This window comes from Erinaceus europaeus, chromosome 7 (genome assembly GCF_950295315.1).
Source record: "Erinaceus europaeus chromosome 7, mEriEur2.1, whole genome shotgun sequence".
Lineage (NCBI taxonomy): Eukaryota > Metazoa > Chordata > Mammalia > Eulipotyphla > Erinaceidae > Erinaceus > Erinaceus europaeus.
In genome coordinates this window covers 49,857,475-49,877,048 of record NC_080168.1, presented here as the reverse complement: position 1 = coordinate 49,877,048, position 19,574 = coordinate 49,857,475, and the positions used below count along the sequence as shown (strand labels likewise).

The following is a 19,574-nucleotide window of genomic DNA, read 5'->3' as shown; positions in this document are numbered from 1 at the left end:
AGTGAGTCTGGGAAGGACATAGCTTAGCTGTTTCTGCTCTTCTCTCTACTTACACACACGTAGGGTCCTGGTTTGAGTTTGGGTCGTGTTCAGCTTGTCTGGCCTCAGATTCTCATTATCCTCCTCTGTGAGAGGAAGCAAGTAAATGACACAAGCTGCACCCCACTCCCCTTTATTAATTATTATTATTCCCCCCCCAGGGTCAGATCTAATCATGTGTGTGCCAGCACTTGAGTTCCCTGGTCTCCCTGGTATTAGGGATGCCGCCGCGGAGCAGCTCGCTTCCTCGCACACCTGCCTGCGAGCGAGGGCTTGCATCAACCGGGCACCGCGCACCTGAAGGCTGGCTCCACCGTGGCTACCGAGAGCAGATCGGGGCGGGGTGGGGCATTTGGTCACCCCCCCACCCAACCGTCACAGCACTCCAATGCACCCGGGCAATAGCAGAGCCTGCATTTCCGGGGGGACTTTGCTTTCTGTAGTTCCAGGGTACACATCAAGCCCCCATGATCCATTGCAACTGGCACCCTCCCCCCCCAATCTCACCCCAACCCATCAGATACCGCCCCCCCCCACGACCCCCGGGCTCTGTTTTAGGTGCCGATGCATTGCTCTCGGCATCTCACTGCCAATTTAGAAATCCTTCCTTCTGAAGGTTGGGAAAAAAGAAAGAAAGATCTCGGTTTTGAGTTGGCATCCAACCAGACAGTCCTTCCCCAGATCCTCGTTGAGAGATGGCGCATGGGTTTTGGAAATAAAGCCAAGAGCTGTCTCTTCTGCTTTGCAGTCGGGGCTCAGAGCTCCGTGCAAGGCCCTGGGGGCGCGCAGCAGGCGCCCCCCAAGTCCCGGTCGGGAATCCCGGAATGCCCGGCCCGCGGCGCCCGGCGTCCAGGCGCAGAGCTCCTCCCGGCTCGGCCGCGTCCGCACAAAGAGCCGCGCAGGCGGCGGCCGGGCCGAGCCGCAGAAAGTAGTCCCGACCACGCCGGCTCCCATGGCGTTCGACGTCGCTTCACGCCCTCCGCGGGGGCCGAGAAAGAATCCCATCGGAATGCGCGGCGGAGGCGACCGAGCCGCCCCAGCTGCCCTCGGCGCGCTCCACACAGCCCCTTCCTCCGCTCTGGGGAGCCTGCGTGTGTGGGGTGCTCTCCACGCCGAGGCCCGGGCCGCCGCTGTCCTCGCGGCGCCAGGGCGTGGGGGGGGCGCGCAGGGAGACCTCGGCGGCGGCAAGCGGCGTATCCCTGCGCCGCCGTGTGAGAGGAAGCCGCTGAATGAGGAGCCGCGCGGGGGAAGCGGGGCGCCGGGGGAGGAGGCGGCGGGATGGGAGCAGACGCTGGCGTCGCGCGAGCCCCGGGCGCAGCGGCGCGCTAGAGAGGGCGGCGGCGGCGCGCGCGGAGCCCTGACGTGCCCCCCCTCTACCCCCCCGCCGCGGCCTTTCTTCTCTCTCCGGGGCGCCGGGAAGCATGAACGTGCAGCCCCGCCGCCGCGGCGGCCCCGGCTCGGCGCCTCCCCCCGTGCGGGCCGCCCGTCGCCGCTGAGAGGCCGGAGCGCGACGAGGGAAGATGGGGGCCGTGCTGAGGAGCCTCCTGGCCTGCAGTCTCTGCGTGCTCCTGAGAGGTGCGCGGCGGGGCGCGGGGCGCGGGGCGCGGGGCGGCCTGTGCCGGGGGGAGGGGAGCGGCCTGGGCGCGGGCGGCGGCCCCCCACCATGCGGAGCCTCCTGCCCGCCCGGGGCCCCCTCGCCCGCACCCCGGGGTGGGGGGCGCTCCGACCTCCCCGCGCCCCGCCGGGGGCGTCTCTGCTTGGGGGGGGGGTCTGTGTATGGCCTCCGACCTGGCGCCCCCTGCCCCCTACTTTCTCCCCCAGCCGGCACCCCCCGGCTTCTCTTCGGTGAACTTTGCGAACCCTCTTGCCATTTTTCTTTTTCTTTTTTCCAGGCCTGGTTCCAACTCGTAACCCGCTTCCGCCGGGGTAGGGGGTGTGTGTGTGGGCCCCGAGGGGAGAAAGTCGGGTGGCCCCGCCGCGGGGTGGGGTGGGGCGGGGTGCGGGGCACCCAGTTTGGGGGAGCCTGCGAGTGTCCTTTGGCACCCAGCGCCACTCTGCTGCGCCCCCTTGTCTGCCTTCCCGGCGTGGGGGGGACACACCCCCAAGCTGCGGCGTGCGCCCCCCCCCCCCAGCTTCGGCGTCGCCGCCCCGCCGAGCTGTCACCCGCGCTGGGTCGCTGGTGGCGACCTCCGGAGGGGGGGGCATCGAGGCTCCGCCTGGTTCCCAAGTCTCTCCTTGTGTTTCTGGGGGCCGCTGCCAGCTGCTCAGGTGGGGGACCCTGCGGAGTCGGCGGAAGATCCTGGCCTCCGAAATGAAATGAAACCCAGCAGCGGAAACTTTTTTTTTTTTTTTTTTTACTGTTCAGCCTCCAGCAGTTGATGAAGTTTGCAGAACAGGCCGATGAAGAAGAATGGTCTGGTCTGGTGGTGCTCAAAGACCTGCCCGTTCTGCCTGCATATGTTTATTTTTGGATGCCACGAGAAGGATGGCATTTGCTTGTATTTTGGGTGTGTATGTGGGGTGGGGGGAGAGAAGGGATTTCTTTTCTTTCTCCCCCCCTCTGGCATCGTCTGCTGGATCAGTTGGTTCACAGCTGATCTGTCGGCTAACTAGTAACTAGCATGCATACCTCGAGTTAAGCCCCCCCCCCAAAAAAAAAGCTGGTGCTCACTTTATTTCTTCTGCAGAGAATTTAGTGCAACATTATGCACTCGAGAGGTGTGATACATTCACTTTATTATAGTCTGTTCCCAGTTCAGAGAGCTGGGGGTGGAGAATTGGAAGACAGGTTAAGAGACTTGACAAACAGGGGAGTAGGCTGATGGGCCCTGAGTGTCCCTCCCGGAAGGCCCAGCGCTGGGTGCTGGGTGCTGGGTGCCCCTGCGGCTGGGTGCCCAGTTGTGTTTCTCGGAGGAGGAGCAGGGTGTGATGCAAATACCCTTTTGTTTATTTTAACACGAGACTCCCGGCCTCTGGTCAGGTTTGTTTTGTTTATGCCCCGGGTTGGGAGAGATGGCACTTGAAGTTAGGGTTTGAAGGGTGGGATTATGTAACAGGGCCTGGAAGGCCTGGAAGAGTTGAATCGCAGCACTTGGCCTGGTTTCCACTGGCAAGAAGAGTCTCAGGAAGGGGGTGGTTCAAATGGAGGTGGCGGTGGGGGGGTGCGAGGTGTGCTTGGGTGTCACCGCTGGGACGTGGATGCAGAAGAGCTAGTTGGAGACTCTTTTGATAGGAGAGATTTGTCTGTATTTTATAGTCTGCTCACGCCTTAGTTACCTTGGCCTATGTTAGGACAGTGATGTCAGTTAACCTTGCACCCCAAGGGCTAAGGTGTGATGAGTTAGTTGCATGAAGGTGGGTTTCTTTGGTTTGGGGAGACAGCTCAGTGTTAGAGCGAGGGACTTGGGTGCCTGACTCCACAACCCCCCCCCCCCCCCCCTTTCCCAACACCACCCTTCAGCAGGGCTGAGCAGTGCCCTGGGGTCTCCCAGAAAGTAAATAAACACGTCTTTAAACAGGCAGACAAAGACAAAAGACTGGGAATTTTGACACAGGGAGGCTGGGGGAGAGAGCTTGGAAACTGTCTTCAATCCTGTTAACTCCACAGTTGAATCCAGAGGATCTTTGATCATGTGCCCTCAGTGTGCTCGTGTTTCTCTCTCTCTCTCACTGCCATTGGAAGACAGAGTGTAATGGAAAGATCTGGGGATTTCGACACTAAAATCCTGAGTTTTAAGTCCAAAGTTCACTACTTAATAACTTTTCCAATCTAGTCAGTCAGCTTCTCTGGACCTCAGTATTTTTTTTTTTCTTTTTCTTTTTTTTAACCCAAGAAGTGTGGAAATAACAAACATCTGACCATGTTGCAGGTTTTGGGGCATACTAAACAAAGTAATGAAGAACCTTTGCAAATGTTGGTTTTGTGTTTTTTGATTGTGGATTTCCCCCCAAATGTTGGGGATTTGAGATGATTTGCTGAGGGTTCATGCATTTGTCAAGGCAGTAGAGATCTTGATGATTCTGGCCTAACCGCCTCTCCTGCTCTGGGGAGAAGTCAGGTTCAGGGAGCAGCCAGCTGCTCAGGGTAGGGCAGGGCAGGGCGTTGCTGTTGATTCTTCTCCTGTGGTGTGGTGTGTCTCCATGCCATGTGGTGAGTGGGGAGCACACGCCTCTCTCGCCCTCCATTCAGGCACTGACTAGAAAAAAGATTGGGGGAAGAATGCTTGGGATATGATTTAGTGTGCATTCTGTCAGTGCTGTGTCCCAGTTGATTGGGAGTGTCTTGTTTGATAAAAAGCCTTTGTAAGTGAGAGGGTTTTTTTTTTTGTTTGTTTGTTATTTGTTCTGACCAGGCAGTGGTAAATACTATGAGAACATCTTCTGTTTTTTTTATTTTTTATTTTTTACAAAAGTGACCTTTGCAAGAGGGAATTCTTGATAATCAGGTATAACGAAGTCTCGTGGAGGTCAAATGAATTTTCGAGTCAGGAAAACTAGATTCTGGTTCTTCTCGGTTTGCTGCTTAGCCAGCTGTGTGACTTGGAATAAGTTGTTTAATTTCTGTCTACTTCACTATATTACAAGGATAATCGATTATTCTTTCAGCAATTCTTAGTTCAGATGGACTCCTAGAAAAGGATTCTTTTTTTCCCCCCTTGGCGGGGGATAGTAATGATTCTGTGAAGGGTTATACAAATGAAAATCATTTATGTGAAGTTCAGATTTGAGAGTAGTAGGAAAACAAGTAATACAGGTTGTAGTTATGCCAGGCCATTGATTAACTACTGAAAAGCTCCATTCATCATGATCCTATTTGCCACTCTACATTCAGAAGACTAAAGAGGTCCATTAAAGCAGAAAGAAAGACATGGACTTTGCTGACAAGTAAACCAAGTTCAGATCTCCTATGTGGCCCAGTATGTGGCCCTGCACAGTTCCATAGTCTCAGCTATGGGTTGTAAGTCTAAGGATCTTACTGTACAAGGGGGCGGTGAGACTGGACGAGAGAAGGCTTGTGAAGGGTTAGTATTAAAGTGAGTGCTCAAGAGTAGACTTTGAATAAATGGTTGCTGTGAGATGACTGAACTAAAAGTACTGTCAGTGCTTGGGAAAAACCAGTACAATATTTATTGTCTCAGGCATGCCTGTCAAAAGTCTTATTTATGTATTTATGCATGGGCTGACTTTTTCAGAAAGATGCTCACCCACCTCAGCACTGAAGCATCCTCCAGTGTGATTGGGGGCCAGGCTCAGACTTGTGTGCAGGGCAAAGCAGGGGAGCGACTCTGTCAGCTTAGTCACAAGTTTCTGATCATTGTTTTCTGGATTTTTCTTTTTTTGTCCCCTGACTGCTGCAGCTGAAACAGAAGACCCACAAAATACTTTTATTTCTGATGTGTTCTACTAACAAAATGCATGCTACTTACTAAACTTGTTTTACTTTCTAAAGGATTATAGCTTGAGCACTTTTGGGGAGGGTGCTTATTATAAATGAGAGGACAAATGACAGTTCAGTGATTGTGAGATTTTTCTCAGAGTTAATGTGGACAAAATAATTTAGGAACACATTGTCTAATTGAGAACATTTACTGTTACATTGTTTTCAGTAACTTAAATGACCTTTTAGATTTTTAAAATATTTTTTTATTTACTTTGGATAGGATGAGAAAAATTGAGAGCTGGTTGGGAGGGGAAGATCCCAGTAGCACTGCTTCACTGTTCTTGAAGCTTCCCCATTGTAAGTGGGGAGCAGGGCCTTGAACCTGGGTTCTTGTGCATGGTAACATGTATGTTCCACCAGGTGTGTCACTGCCAGGCACCTACAGTGATCTTTTTGATGCAAGATGGTTAAGTGCTGTGCCAAGTTTCTACATTGTGTACTTGATTTTGAGAGTCCTGTGTCTAATGTAAGCCCCATCTTCGTGAGCAAAAGACTACTCCATGTGAATAACTGGAATTTAGTCAAATGCATAGACCAGGGAGCCTAAAAATAGGATATTTCCCTGGAAATTAACTATGTATATAAGTCATTTTGCACATGTGAATGTAAGGGAGCAGTGCTATATGATACTAGGACACCTTTGTTTTTCAAGGAGTTGGTGTTATGTGGCAGTGACTGTCCTCACTAAAGATTAAGATAGCCACAGAGACTGGAAAACACTGAGATGTGTCTGGGCTCTATTTGGTGATGATTACTGATGATTTGATGCTGACACTGTTAACTGCAATATAGCTTGCTGGTTTTTGTTTCTGTGATACCTTGCTATCAAGGGACAAGAGATTGGGAATATGGATGAAGTCATCGTGCAAAATATGTTAATTTAGTACTTTCTTTTGTGTAGTTAGTGCCTCAAAACATGCACAGCTTTACTGCTCCAGCCTGCTTTTTTTCATTCAGGAAGAGAAAGAGGTGTGTGTGTGGGGGGGGGTGGGAGGGGGTGGTAAACACCACAGCACAAGAGCTTTCTTTTTTGCTGTAGCACCTCTATATGGTGGTGCTAGAGATTTAAAAAAAATATTTGCTTATTTATGAGTAGAGACAGAAATGGAGAATGAAAAGAGGAGATAGAGACACCAGCTCTGCTTCACCACTTGTGAAGCTCCCCCCCCCTCACGGTTGGAGGCTGGGGCTTGCTTGAACCCAGTCCTTGTGCACTGTGACGAGTGCTCACTTGGGTATGCCACCAGTCAGAGTGCTAATCTGGACTTCAAGCATGGTGAAGCAGGTGTCCTACCTGGTTAGCTATCTTGTGAGCACCAGGTTAATTTTTGCTCTACTAGTTGACACCAAGCCTAATTTATTAGGTTCTCAGTACAAATTAAAGTGGAGAGGTGAATTTGATTGACAGTAGTCATGTTTTTTTTTATTAAAAATATCACCTAGAAAGCACCCCAAACAAAAGTCTGGGATGAGATGGTATCACTGGTGAGTTCTAGAGACCTTTCATAGAAGAATTAATGCCAGGGAGTCGGGCGGTGGCGCAGTGGGTTAAGCGCATGTGGCGCAAAGCGCAGGCACTGGCGTAAAGATCCCGGTTCGAGCCCCTGGCTCCCCATCTGCAGGGGAGTCGCTTCACAGGCGGTGAAGCAGGTCTGCAGGTGTCTGTCTTTCCCCCTCTGTCTTCCCCTCCTTTCTCCATTTCTCTCTGTCCTATCCAACAACGAACGACATCAACAGTGGCAATAATAATAACCACAACAAGGCTACAACAACAAGGGCAACAAAAGGGGGAAAAATGGCCTCCAGGAGTGGTGGATTCATGGTGCAGGCACTGAGCCCAGCAATAACCCTGGAGGAAAAAAAAAAAAAGAATTAATGCCAGTCCTGCTTGTACTCTTCCAGAAAGTAGAAGAGGGAGGGAATGGTTTCAAACTTACTTGGAGGACTAGCTTATTAGAGTGAGAGAGACATGCCCCCCACATAGGATCCTCCTTCAGTGCCATAAGAAAAGACAGTACTAACTTGGTGACCAGAGATGGGAAAGTCCTTCACAAAATATCAGCAAATTCAACTACATTAAAAGGATGATAGGTGTATAGATTGTCCTGCCAGTGTTCATATCCAGAGGAGAAGCAATTCCGGAAGCCATAACTCCCACCTTCTGCACCCCAAAAATAATTTTGGTCCATACTCCCAGAGGGGGAGAAATGTTAGGGGAAGATGACCAGAGGGCTTGGAATCCTAGTTCCATTAGGACCCAGAGAAAGGAGGGAAAAAGGAAAGAGATTTGGACGTACTAATAGATGTAGGTTTGATTTAAAATGGAAGAGAAGGCAGGACCATAGAAGAAATGGGGAAAGCATAAAAGCATATATATAGAGAGGTAGTTGCATAGGACAGAGAGAAATCAAGAGAGGAGGAGAGACAGAGAGGTGGAGAGAAAGATAAGATAGATGAAGCAGACCTGCTTCATCGCCTGTGAAGTGACCCCCCCCCCCCCCCGTCCCCCTACAGGTGGGGAGCTGGGGGCTCAAACCAGAATCCTTAAGCTGGTCCTTGTGCTTCATGCCATGTGTGCTTAAACTGCTGTGCTACCACCCGGCCCCCATTTTCCCACTTTTAAGTATAAACCCAAAGAACATGAAATCTCGATTTCAAAGGGATACTTGCACACAGTGTTCATTGCAACATTATATAAATAGCCACCATAGGGAAGAATGCTGGATCACATGTTCAGTTTTGACTTGTCTTAAGGAACTTGTAAACTGCTCTCCAAAGCACCAGTTTACACTCCCAGCAGTAGTCCACAAAGGCCTCCTTTTCTCTACAGCCTCCCCAGCGTTGGTTATTTGGGGTCTGACAGGTGATAAATAGCTCATTGTGGTTTTGCTTTGCATTTCCTTACTGTTTAGTGACATTGAACATCTTTTCATGTACCTGTTGGCCATTGATATGCCATGCCGCCTTTGGAAAAATGCCCATCCAGGAGTGCTCCACCCTCATGACCTCATGCTCTTAATCACCTCCCAAAGGTTCCAGCTCCTAATACGGTCATGTGGAGGGATGGCATTGTCAGAGGGGCTGCATATGTCACCATGCTCTCGAGATGCCTGTTGCCGAGTGATGTGTGCAGCTGTCATAACGGAGGTTTTATACTGGCGGCAGCCTCAGTCTGTGTTTACTGTGTCTCTCAATGGCGTTCTTTGCCTTTGCACTTGATTTCCCCTCTCGAGGCTTTGTTCCCTCATGGCCCCCTAGGTATGCAAAGGCACCGTTAGTGGTGCACTTGCACTATGACTGGAAGGCTCACTGGCACGTTTCTCTGTTACTATCTTTTGTTATCTGGAATTTCACTCCACCAAACTAATGCCATTCCTTGCACTTTGCGCCACATGTGCTTGATCCACTGCACTACCACCTGACTCCCAGGGCTGGTTCTTAAAGTCAGCTGTGACTCCTTAGAAACATCTGATAGAAGGAGCACTCAGAGCCTTCCTTCTATTCCGGATGTTTCCAGCTAGGAGACAGAGAGCTTGAACCTGTGCACATATGCCACATGTGCAGGCAGTTGTATTCTATGAAAATATTTCCATGAAATGAGGGATTAGAGAAGAGTCAAGGCAGGTAGTGTTTTATTTCCAGTTACAAATACATAGTCATCAGTATAAATTGTTAATGAGTTATAGTTGAAGAGAAAAGAGAAAGTAGCTGCTTATATCCAGAATATAGGATATTGAAGTATCGGTAACATCTTAATCAAAACCCACAGTGTCTTCTGTCAGTGTATTCGGTTGTACATCAACTCTAGCTGTACCTCTGACTGGTCTAGCAGGCTCATGATTCTTTTCTTTTTAAAAAATTTTTTTTTAATTTAAAAAAAGGAAACACTGACAAAACCATAGGATAAGAGGGGTACAACTCCATACAGTTGCCACCACCAGAACTCCATATCCCATCCCCTCCCCTGATAGCTTTCCTATTCTTTATCTCTCTGGGAGTATGGACCCAAGGTCATTGTGGGATGCAGAAGGTTGAAGGTCTGGCTTCTGTAATTGCTTCCCTGCTGAACATGGGCGTTGGCAGTAGGGCAGTAGTTTGAGGGAAGGTAGTAGGGCAGGAGTTTGAGGGAAGTGGGGCTCCAGGACACATTGGTGGGGTCGTCTTCCCAGGGAAGTCAGGTTGGCATCATGGTAGCATCTGGAACCTGGTGGCTGAAAAAAGAGTTAACATATAAAGCCAAACAAATTGTTGACTAATCATGAGCCTAAATGTTGGAGTAGTTCAGATGAAGACTTTGGGGGAGAGGTTCCCACTTTGTAGATAGTTATTAGTCCTATTCTAGTTATAATCCAAAGACAGGCTCATGATTCTACTGCTTCTCCACTGGCTTTTTGACAGTCCTGATGTAATCTGCTGGTGTGGTCTCAAAGTTGTTTAGGTGAAGCAGAAGCCTCACAACAGCCCTTTTTTAAATAGATCATTTGTTGCTGTTGAAAACACTGTGAACTGTAGCATGTACTTTAGGAAGGGACCAGTGAAATTTAGAAAACAAAACAAAACTGTCTGTAGGTTGCAGATACAGTTTACCCTGTACACTTTCTCATAGCATAGTGACCTGGGTTTGAGCCCTGGCTATCATGTGAAAGTAATATGCAAGGGGAAACTTCTTGAGCAGTGAGGCGGGTCTATAGTATCTCTCTTCTTTGTCTCTTCCTCTCTTTCACCTCCTATCTGGAGAAAAAAAGAGTCTGAGTCTGCTGGGAGTGGTGGGATCATGCAGGTTCAAAGTCCCCTGTGTAGCTATAGAAGCAAAACAAAACAAAAGCAAAACTCAACTATTTATAGGTGACAAAAGAAATGGTGATGGTTACTTAGTATTATTATTTAGTTACTTGTTATTATTACTGGTATTGTTTTTCCCTTCTGTTGCCCTTGTTTATCGTTGTTATTATTATTGTTGTTGTTATTGCTGTCAATGTTGGATAGGACAGAGAAAAATTGAGAGAGGAGGTGAAGACGAGGAGAGAAAGATTAGATACCTGCAAACCTACTTCACCGCTTGTGGAGCGACCCACCTGCAGATGGGGAGCTGGGGGCTCGAACCAGGATCCTTACCCTGGTAAGGATCCCCACCATGTGTGCTTAACCCACTGTACTACCGCCCCCCCCCCCATTACTGCTAATTTTATGTGATGCCATGAGTTAAGCATATCAGTAACATCAAGGTTATCAAGTAAAAGTATTTGGTAAGTTTGGCGTAAGACCTGAACATCTGTACAGTTGCATTGCATAGTGAGTGATAAAAATCCTCACTTGAGAACACTGGCCTACCTATAATATACTGTGCTCACATTTAAGAAATCAGGTTATGACCAAGTTTAAAAAAAAAAAAAGAACTGAAATGAACAGTGATACCAAACCATCATCTAATATCAGACAGGGCACCTCTAGTAATCTTGTTAAGTAGAAAAATATCATGGACAACAAGAATAGTGATAAATCTCCATGAACTAGGAGTCGGGTGGTAGCGCAGTGGGTTAAGTGCACATGGCGCAAAGCACAAGGACTGGCGTAAAGATCCTGGTTTGAGCCCCTGGCTCCCTGCAGGGAGGTCACTTTACAGGTGATAAAGCAGGTCTGCAGGTGTCTATCTTTCTCTCCCCCTGTGTCTTCCCATCCTCTCTTTGTTTCTCTCTGTTCTATCTAATAACGACGACATCAATAACAGTAACTACAGCAATAAAAAAAATTTCCATGAGCTTTATGTAGTTTCTGAAGTAATGTTTTGCCATTTTACTCATCTAGATTTAGCAAGGGGGAGGGTAAGACTCTCTCCTGATTTGACTTTGCTTTTGTAAATTATTACAGTGAGGTGGTCTAAAATTTTAAAGATTTATTTATTAATTAGATATGGAGAGGGGGGCCAGACAGACACCTAGAGCATAATTCTGGCATCTGGGATGCCAAGGGTTGAGCTTGGGACCCCATGCTGGGGAATCCAGTGCTTTGTCCACTGTGCCACCTCCCAGATCCAGTCATTTTTGGCACCTTTTTTTTTTTTGTAAGATGAAAAAATAAATTATTTGTGAACTTTCAGGAACTCTTTGAGGAATTTCAAAGACAACTGTAAGCATCACAGACTTTAGGATTTAGAAAAGGCAGTATATCAAAAGTTGTCAGGCTTGGGCATTTGATTTTGATCATGAGCCAGAGAGAAAAATACTAGAGTCAAAACAAAAGCAAACATAGGAAGCAACTCTTTCCACAATAAGACTTTAAAATTAAAGAACTCAGGGAATTTTGATAAGACACAGATTCTTTATCTTCTAAGCAGGTTACTCAGAAGGCAGAAAACAAGTAAGGCCCCAAGAAAACCCAAAACCTTTTATATTGTTTATTAAGGGTCAACCAATGAAGAAAATTTTGTCTTTTTTTTTTTTTTTTTTGCCTCCAGGGTTATTGCTGGAGCTCCGTGCCTACACTACTAAGCCACTGCTCCTGGTGGCCATTTTTTTCCATTTTATAGTAGTTGTTACTGTTGTTGTTAATTGCTGCTGTTGTTAAATAGAACAGAGAAATCACGAGAGGGAGGGGAAGACAGGGGAGAGAAAGATAGACACCTGCAGACCTGCTTTACCGCTTGTAAGGTACTGCAGATGGGGAGCCAGGGGCTTGAACAAGGATCCTTGCCCTGGTCCTTATGCTTTGTCGCCACATGTGCTTAACTTGGTGCGCTTCCTCCCAGCCCCCAAATTTTATCATTTTGACGGACCACATTGCATAAGTATAATCTTTTATATGATGTGCTTTTTTTGTTTTTAATTTTATAAACCCATCAAATCTTAGCTAACTTTAACTATGGCACTTTTTTTTTTTTTTTTGGTGTGTGTGTGTGTGTGTGTGTGTGTGTGTGTGTGTGTGTGCGCGCGCGCGCGCGGTGTGAATCTTGCATAATCTAATTTCACCTTCCTGGGGCATGTTTTTTTATTCAGACAGAGGGATGTGCTGCAGGCAGTGAAGCCTCTGCCTTACCATAGGGCCTCTCCTCTTGAGGGTGAGCTGCCCTGAGGTTCCCTTTTTGTGAACTTTTTATAGCTTTCTTAGAACCATTGAGGTTTTTTTTTTTTCCTCTCCAGGATTATTGCCAGAATCCGCTGCTCCTGGAGGCCATTGTTTTCCCTTTTGTTACCCTGGTTGTTTTACCATTGTTGTGGTTATTATTACCGTTGTTATTGGTGTCGTTGTTGTTGGATAGGACAGAGAGAAATGGAGAGAGGAGGGGAAGACAGAGGGGGAGAGAAAGACACCTGCAGACCTGCTTCACTGCCAGTGAAGCGACTCCCCTGTAGATGGGGATCCGGGGGCTGGAACCGGGATCCTTCCGCAGATCCTTGTGCTTTGCGCCACGTGCGCTTAACCCATTGTGCTACCGCCCGAACTCCAGAACCATTTAGGTTTTGATTTACACCTTTCTCGCTCTGGAATAATTACTCATTTTACTTCAGGAGGGTTTTCTTAATAAAAATACAGCCTGCATATTGTCCATACAGATGTGTCCATTTCTGTCACTATGTCTCCTAGTATTTCCCCATGTTTACTTGTAAAATTGTAACATAGAATTGCTGTTAGTGCTACTTTCCAGTAGTTGTGCACTAGCATTTTGTAAGTAGATAAACAGAGCTTATGAATATGCATCTTGCAGCTGTTTTTTAATATTTATTTATTCCCTTTTGTTGCCCTTGTTTTTTATTATTGTTGTAGTTATTGTTGTTTTTGATGTCGTCATCGTTGGATAGAACACAGAGAAATGGAGAGAGGAGGGGAAGACAGAGGGGGAGAGAAAGACAGACACCTGCAGACCTGCTTCACCACCTGTGAAGCGACTCCCCTGTAGGTGGGGAGCCAGGGGCTTGAACCGGGATCCTTACGCCAGCCCTTGTGCTTTGTGCCGTGTGCACTTAACCCACTGCGCTACTGCCCGACTCCCTGTTTTTTTTTTTTAATTGTCTTTATTTCTTGGATAGAGACAGCCAGAGTCAAGAAGGAAGGGGGTGGGGGTCGGGCGGTAGCACAGTGGGTTAAGCGCACGTGGTGCAAAGTGGAGGGACCGGTAGAAGGATCCCAGTTCGAGCCCCCGGCTCCCCTGCGGCTCCCCACCTGCAGGGGAGTCGCTTCACAGGCGGTGAAGCAGGTCTGCAGGTGTCTTTCTGTCCCCTTCTCTGTCTTCCCCTCCTCTGTCCATTTCTCTCTGTCCTATCTAACAACAATGACAACGATAATAATAACCACAACAATGGTAAAACAACCAGGGTAACAAAAGGGGAAAAAAAAAAGGCCTCCAGGAGCAGTGGATTCATGGTGCAGGCACCGTGCCTGGCAATAACCCTGGAGGCAAAAAAAAAAAAGGAAGGGGGTGATAGAAAGGGAGGGAGACTAGAGACACCGGCAGCACTGCTTCACCACTAGCACAGCTTTCCCTTTGCAGGTGGGGACTGGGGCTTCGAACTGTGTCGCAGTTTTTTTTTTTCCCTTTTTGTTGCCCTTGTTTTTCATTGTTGTAGTAGTTGTTGTTGATGTTGTCATTGTTAGATAGGACAGAGAGAAATGGAGAGAGGAGGGGAAGACAGGGTGAGAGAAAGACAGACACCTGCAGACCTGCTTCACCGCCTATGAAGTGACTCCCCTACAGGTGAGGAGCTGGGGGCTCAAACTGGGATCCTTACACCAGTCCTTGTGCTTTGCACCACCTGCGTTTAACCCGCTGCGCTACCACCCAACTCCCACAGCTTTTTATTTCTGTATTAATGAGAGAGCTTTCAACCTGACCTGTTGACTGGCTACAGAAGAAGGGCAAATGCTAGAAGAAGAAGAATGAGAGAGAGAACAGGAACCAGAGTATCGGTCTGGCTTATGTGATGATGGCAGTCAAATTCCTTCTCCTCTGTCTGCAAACTCAGTGTTACAGCCACTGTGAACCTTCTGAGTTACAAATCTTGAAGAACCACCCGCTTTTTTTTTATTTAGAATCACCCACTTCCTAATAGTTTTGCTAGAGTAGTGATTTGACTTGGCTAAAACCAAATGTAGGTAGATGAAATTTAATTCTTCTACTAGTAAACATGTACAAATTTGGGGAGTTTATAGCAGAGTAGAATAAAAATAAATGTTTATATTATACTTTATATAATACTGATAGTTCAGGGGCCAGCGGTAGTACTGCGGGTTAAAGCACACATGGCAAGAAGTGCCAGGACCAGCTCAAGGATCCCAGTTCAAGCTCCCTGGCTCCCTACCTGCGGGGGGAGGGGGGTCGCTTCACATTTTCTCTCCCCCTCGGTCTTACCCTCCTCTCTTGATTTCTGTCTGTCTTGTCCAATAACAATGACAGCAGTAGCAACAACAATGATAAACATTAAGGGCAGCAAAAGGGGGAAAAATGGCCTCTGGGAGCAGTGGAGTCATAGTGTGGGCACCGAACCCCAGTGATAACCCTGGAGGCAAAAAAAAATACTGATAGTTCAGAAGGAAGCTTTTTAAAATAAATAAATTAATTAAACCAACAATATTAAACTAATTTCACTGCCATATACTTTCTTTTTTCTTTCTTTTTTAGAGATTTATTAATAAGAAAGATAGGAGGGGAGAGAGAGAGAGAGAGAGAGAGAAAGAACCAGACATCACTCTAGTACCATGTGCTGCTGGGGATTGAATTCGGGACCTCATGCTTGAGAGTCCAATGCTTTATCCATTACACCACCTCCCAGACCACTTCATAGTTTTAAATTATAGTTACTATGCTCTTTGCAAGTCCCTAGTGTGGAAATGGGGTCCTTAAAACCCCGGTTACAATAGGGAGTTGAAGGTTTGGCATGAGCAGGGAAAGGTCTGATGGGGTGGATTGAAGGAAATGCCAAGGGTGGTAAAAAGGAGAAAGGGTGGGGTATGGTTATGGGAAGGCTGAGGTTTTACAACAGCCAGTTTGGAGGGTATGCTAAGTTTTCATCATTGTTCTTAAGTTGTCTTTAGTAAAATGTTAATGTTTGTGGATGAGGTCCTTGAACCTAAGTTAACCTACCTCTGTAGTAGTGCAGCAGAGGGAGAAGAGGAGGAGGCTGCCCTTAGAGTAAGCATTACCTGTGGGGTTAGGCTTGGGTATTTCAATCACACAAACATTTAGAGGTGCTGGGAGAGAGTAGTCCCTTTTGAGTAGCTAAGGAAATCCCCTATGCAATCAGACACAGACACCCCCTTCACCCCCCTCCCACCAGGAGCCAAGGAATAATAGAGCAGGCCACATAGAAAAACTAAACTAGTCCCAGTTAAGAGCCAGTATGTGATCCTCAAAGGGCCAAACAAAAAAAATTGTCTGTAAATATCAGCATGGCTCATTACCATGTTTCCACAGACAAAATGTGTGGAGTTCTGTTTTCATAGCTGAATTCAGAAGCTCCCTGGATCTCTGAACAGAGAAGTCGGCATGACTCACAGTGTCCTCATTGAGGTGGGGATAGCATGGGTCCATAGGTGAAGTCCAGGTCCTGTCTAGTCAAGGCACAGTGCAGGTGCCAAATACAAATGAATCAGTGCTTAGGCAGGAAGGGACTTTGTTCAAAAAGACTATTGTAATGAGGAGAGCACTCTGACCACAAGACCTGCAGGTATCTGAAAATCAAACACAAAAAGGCTTTTTCCTATAGGTAGGAATAAATAGTCTCGGTGGGACCTCTGGGAGAGTGGGGCAGACAGGTGGGGTTAGCAGATGATATGACCAGGGCAGTTTAAGCAGGAGATGCCTTTTACCTGCTGTCAGTTGATAACTAAGATTTTGTGTGTGTGTGTGTGTGTGTGTGTGTGTGTGTAGAGGTGTAGAGGTGTAGAGGTGTAGAGAGAGAGAAGAAGGATGGGGAATGGAGGAAGGGGGAATGGCCAGGAATGAGCTCAGTTTAGTGGTCCTGAAGATGGGCATTTGCCTTGCCTTGTACCAGGGGAAGTTCTGGTGCTGTAATGCCTCTCTCTTTATCCCCCCCCAAGGAATGTCTCTTTCTTTATTCCCCCCCCCCCCCAAGGTCAGCCTGGGAATGGTGACATCGCTTATGTGCAGTGCTCTAGTGCTACACACACAACCAATGCCCAGTTTCTATGTTAGATTGACACTTTTACTAAGTTTTAAAGATATAATTGAGCTGTGGTAAATAACATACATGTAATAAAGTGTAAAACTTAATTTTTGACATACTGGGTACACTTTTAGAACTATACTCATAGCCAATATAGTATAGCTATCATTCTACAAGTTTCTTGGGCCCCTTTCCTCTTGTCTCTTCACTTTTGGACAGCTACTCACCTGCTGTCACAGTAGGTTGATTTTTCTACAGTTGCATAACATGGAGCAATTTAAATAAGTCATTGTAGTTTCTGTCTGATCTCTTAGACTCTGCATATTATTTTGAGATCCTTGTTACTTCTACAGATAGTTCATTAGTTTTCATCATACAGATACAGCCAAGACAATTTGTTCATCTGTAGTCTGCTGATGACTTTCAGATTGATTCCAGCTTGGGTTATTACAAATTAAAAAAAACTGCTATGAACATTCATATAAAAGTCTGCATTGGCATGCTTTTGTTTCTCTTGATCATAGGCTTTATTTTAACCATTTAAGAAACTACCCATCTATTCTCCAGAGTGAGTGACTGCACCATTTTATATTACCAGTACATTCTAGTGACTTTCAGTTCTTGGTAGGGCCTAGCTTAATTTTTTTTTTTAACTTGCAGTGTTTGCTGGGACAAAACACTGTTTTGATTGACTTTTTTTTTTCCCCTTTGTTTCTCTTTTTTTCTTTTTCTCTTTCTAGATAAAGAGGGTGGGAAAGAGTGACGAGAGAGAAGAGACCACATCACTTGACTGCTCCTGATGAGGCCTTCCCTATACAAGTGCTCCAATGTGGTATCTGGGGGCTTGAACCCAGGTCCTCCCTCACAGTAGAGCGCATCCTGTTTCCTGCCTCCTTCAAGTTTCTTCATTTTATCTGACTGACTTTTTACAAGATAATATTGTTAGTTGATCACCAGGGTGGAGGGAGTGGACTTTGGTGGCAGGACATTGATACATTGGTGGCAGGACATTGATACATTGGTGGTAGCTCTTTGTGAAACAGTTGGGCATTGTACTTCTAAAACAGTGTAGTAAACCAAGGTGACCTCAAAAACAAAACTCTTTAACAGAAACATCAAAGGCTGTTATGGCAGAATTTACCCCCCCCCCACTATTTTAGAAATTGCTTCAAAACAATAATTTTGTTTGTGATAACATTTTAGAAGGTCTTCCACAGATTCAGTGCTCTCTCATTTTGATAGTATTTATTTACTAATACTGATCAAAACTCACTTTATAAAAACATATATTAATTTCTTTATTGGGAGATTAATGAATTACAGTTTACAGTAAATACAATAGTTTGTACATGCATAACATTTCCCAGGTTTTCACATAACAGTACGACTCTCACTAGGTCCTCTTGCCATCAAGATCCAGGACCCAAACCTTTCTCTCCACCCAGAGTCTTTGACTTTGGTGAAATATACCAATTCTAGTCCAGGCTCTGCTTAGTGAAAAACCTATATATTTTTTACTTATATATTTCTTTTCTTTTTTAGCTGCCCCTTTGTTGCTCTATGCAAACAGACGGGACTTGAGATTGGTCGATGCTACAAATGGCAGAGAGAATGCTACAATCGTAGTTGGAGGCTTGGAGGATGCGGCCGCGGTGGACTTTGTGTTTGGTCATGGCTTGATATACTGGAGTGATGTCAGTGAAGAAGCCATTAAACGAACAGAGTTTAACAAAACTGAGAGTGTACAGAATGTTGTTGTTTCTGGATTACTGTCCCCCGATGGGCTGGCATGTGATTGGCTTGGAGAAAAATTGTACTGGACAGATTCTGAAACGAACCGGATTGAAGTTTCAAATTTAGATGGATCTTTACGAAAAGTTTTGTTTTGGCAAGAGTTGGATCAACCCAGAGCTATTGCCTTAGATCCTTCAAGTGGGTAAGTCCTTGTGTCATGCACACAGATTATTTACTGTTCTATCTCCTTCTGGTTTTGTTGATTAGCATATAACCACCTTAATCCTAAAGAGAAAAGTAAGATTAAGAAAAAAACTAAAGTTGAATTTTTTTAAAAAAGGTAGACTTGACTGTGCAAAGTTATGTTTCTTAAAGTTAGGTGTTTCTGTAAATAGTTCTTTGTTTATAATGGTACTTAGAGGGTAGCTCTATTAATTGTTCTTGAATTTTCTTTCTTTCTTCCTTACTTTCCATTTTATTGGATAGGACAGAGAGAAATTGAGAGAGGAGGCGAGATAGAAAGGTGGAGAGAATGAGAGACAATCCGTAATCCTGCTTCACCACATGAGGCGACCACCCCTTCCCCCTGCAGCCTGGGATCCTTGCACTGGTCCTTGCGCTTTGTACTATGTTCACTTACCTTGGTGCACTACCTCCTGGCCCCTATAGCTCTTGAATTTCCTTTTGAAACTATTTTTCATAGTTATGGGAGGGTAATTATAAGGCAGAAAAGAAGGAACAAAAAAAAAAGACTTGTCAATAGCATACACAACCCTTTTATAGTATACACAATTGTTTTGTAATATTATTGTCTTTTACATTAAACTTTGCACTGGTGTTTAAAATATCATGTTGAATGAATATAAACTTGCTAAACGACTCGTTTCTAGTTAAACATATATTCTCATAGTTTTATTTTCTGGTTTGAAGGGAACATATAGCTGTAAGTAAACCCACATTGCTTCTGTTGCTATGTCTCAATCCTACCCTACAGCATTCTGTGCTGTTTCTCTGTGGAATACTCTGTGAAACCAGAGCTGCCATGTCTAGGCTTAGTGAATTGTCTAAATATGAACTTGAAATGAATTGCCAATAGTTGGCTATGAATAAGTGTCTTAATACTTTGTTTTCTTTGATTTTCAAGTGTGTCAGAATGTGCTAAAACTCATTCATAGAAGGGACTGGATTAATATTATGTAATAAATTAAAACTTGGGAATAATGAAGGAAAGTTTGTTATGTACT

The 19,574-nt window shown here is 46.0% G+C and overlaps 1 protein-coding gene across 1 annotated transcript in view; it reads left to right on the top strand.

Moving 5' to 3' along the window:
* Nucleotides 1–1,231: 1,231 nt before the first annotated feature.
* Nucleotides 1,232–19,574, top strand: part of LRP6 (LDL receptor related protein 6) — a 143,099-nt gene continuing 124,756 nt past the window's right edge. Inside the window, exons 1-2 of the mRNA XM_060194397.1 lie at nucleotides 1,232–1,614; nucleotides 18,139–18,532. Of these exons, the coding sequence (XP_060050380.1) occupies nucleotides 1,560–1,614; nucleotides 18,139–18,532 (449 nt within the window). The 5' untranslated portion in view covers nucleotides 1,232–1,559. The remainder of the gene's footprint in view (nucleotides 1,615–18,138; nucleotides 18,533–19,574) is intronic.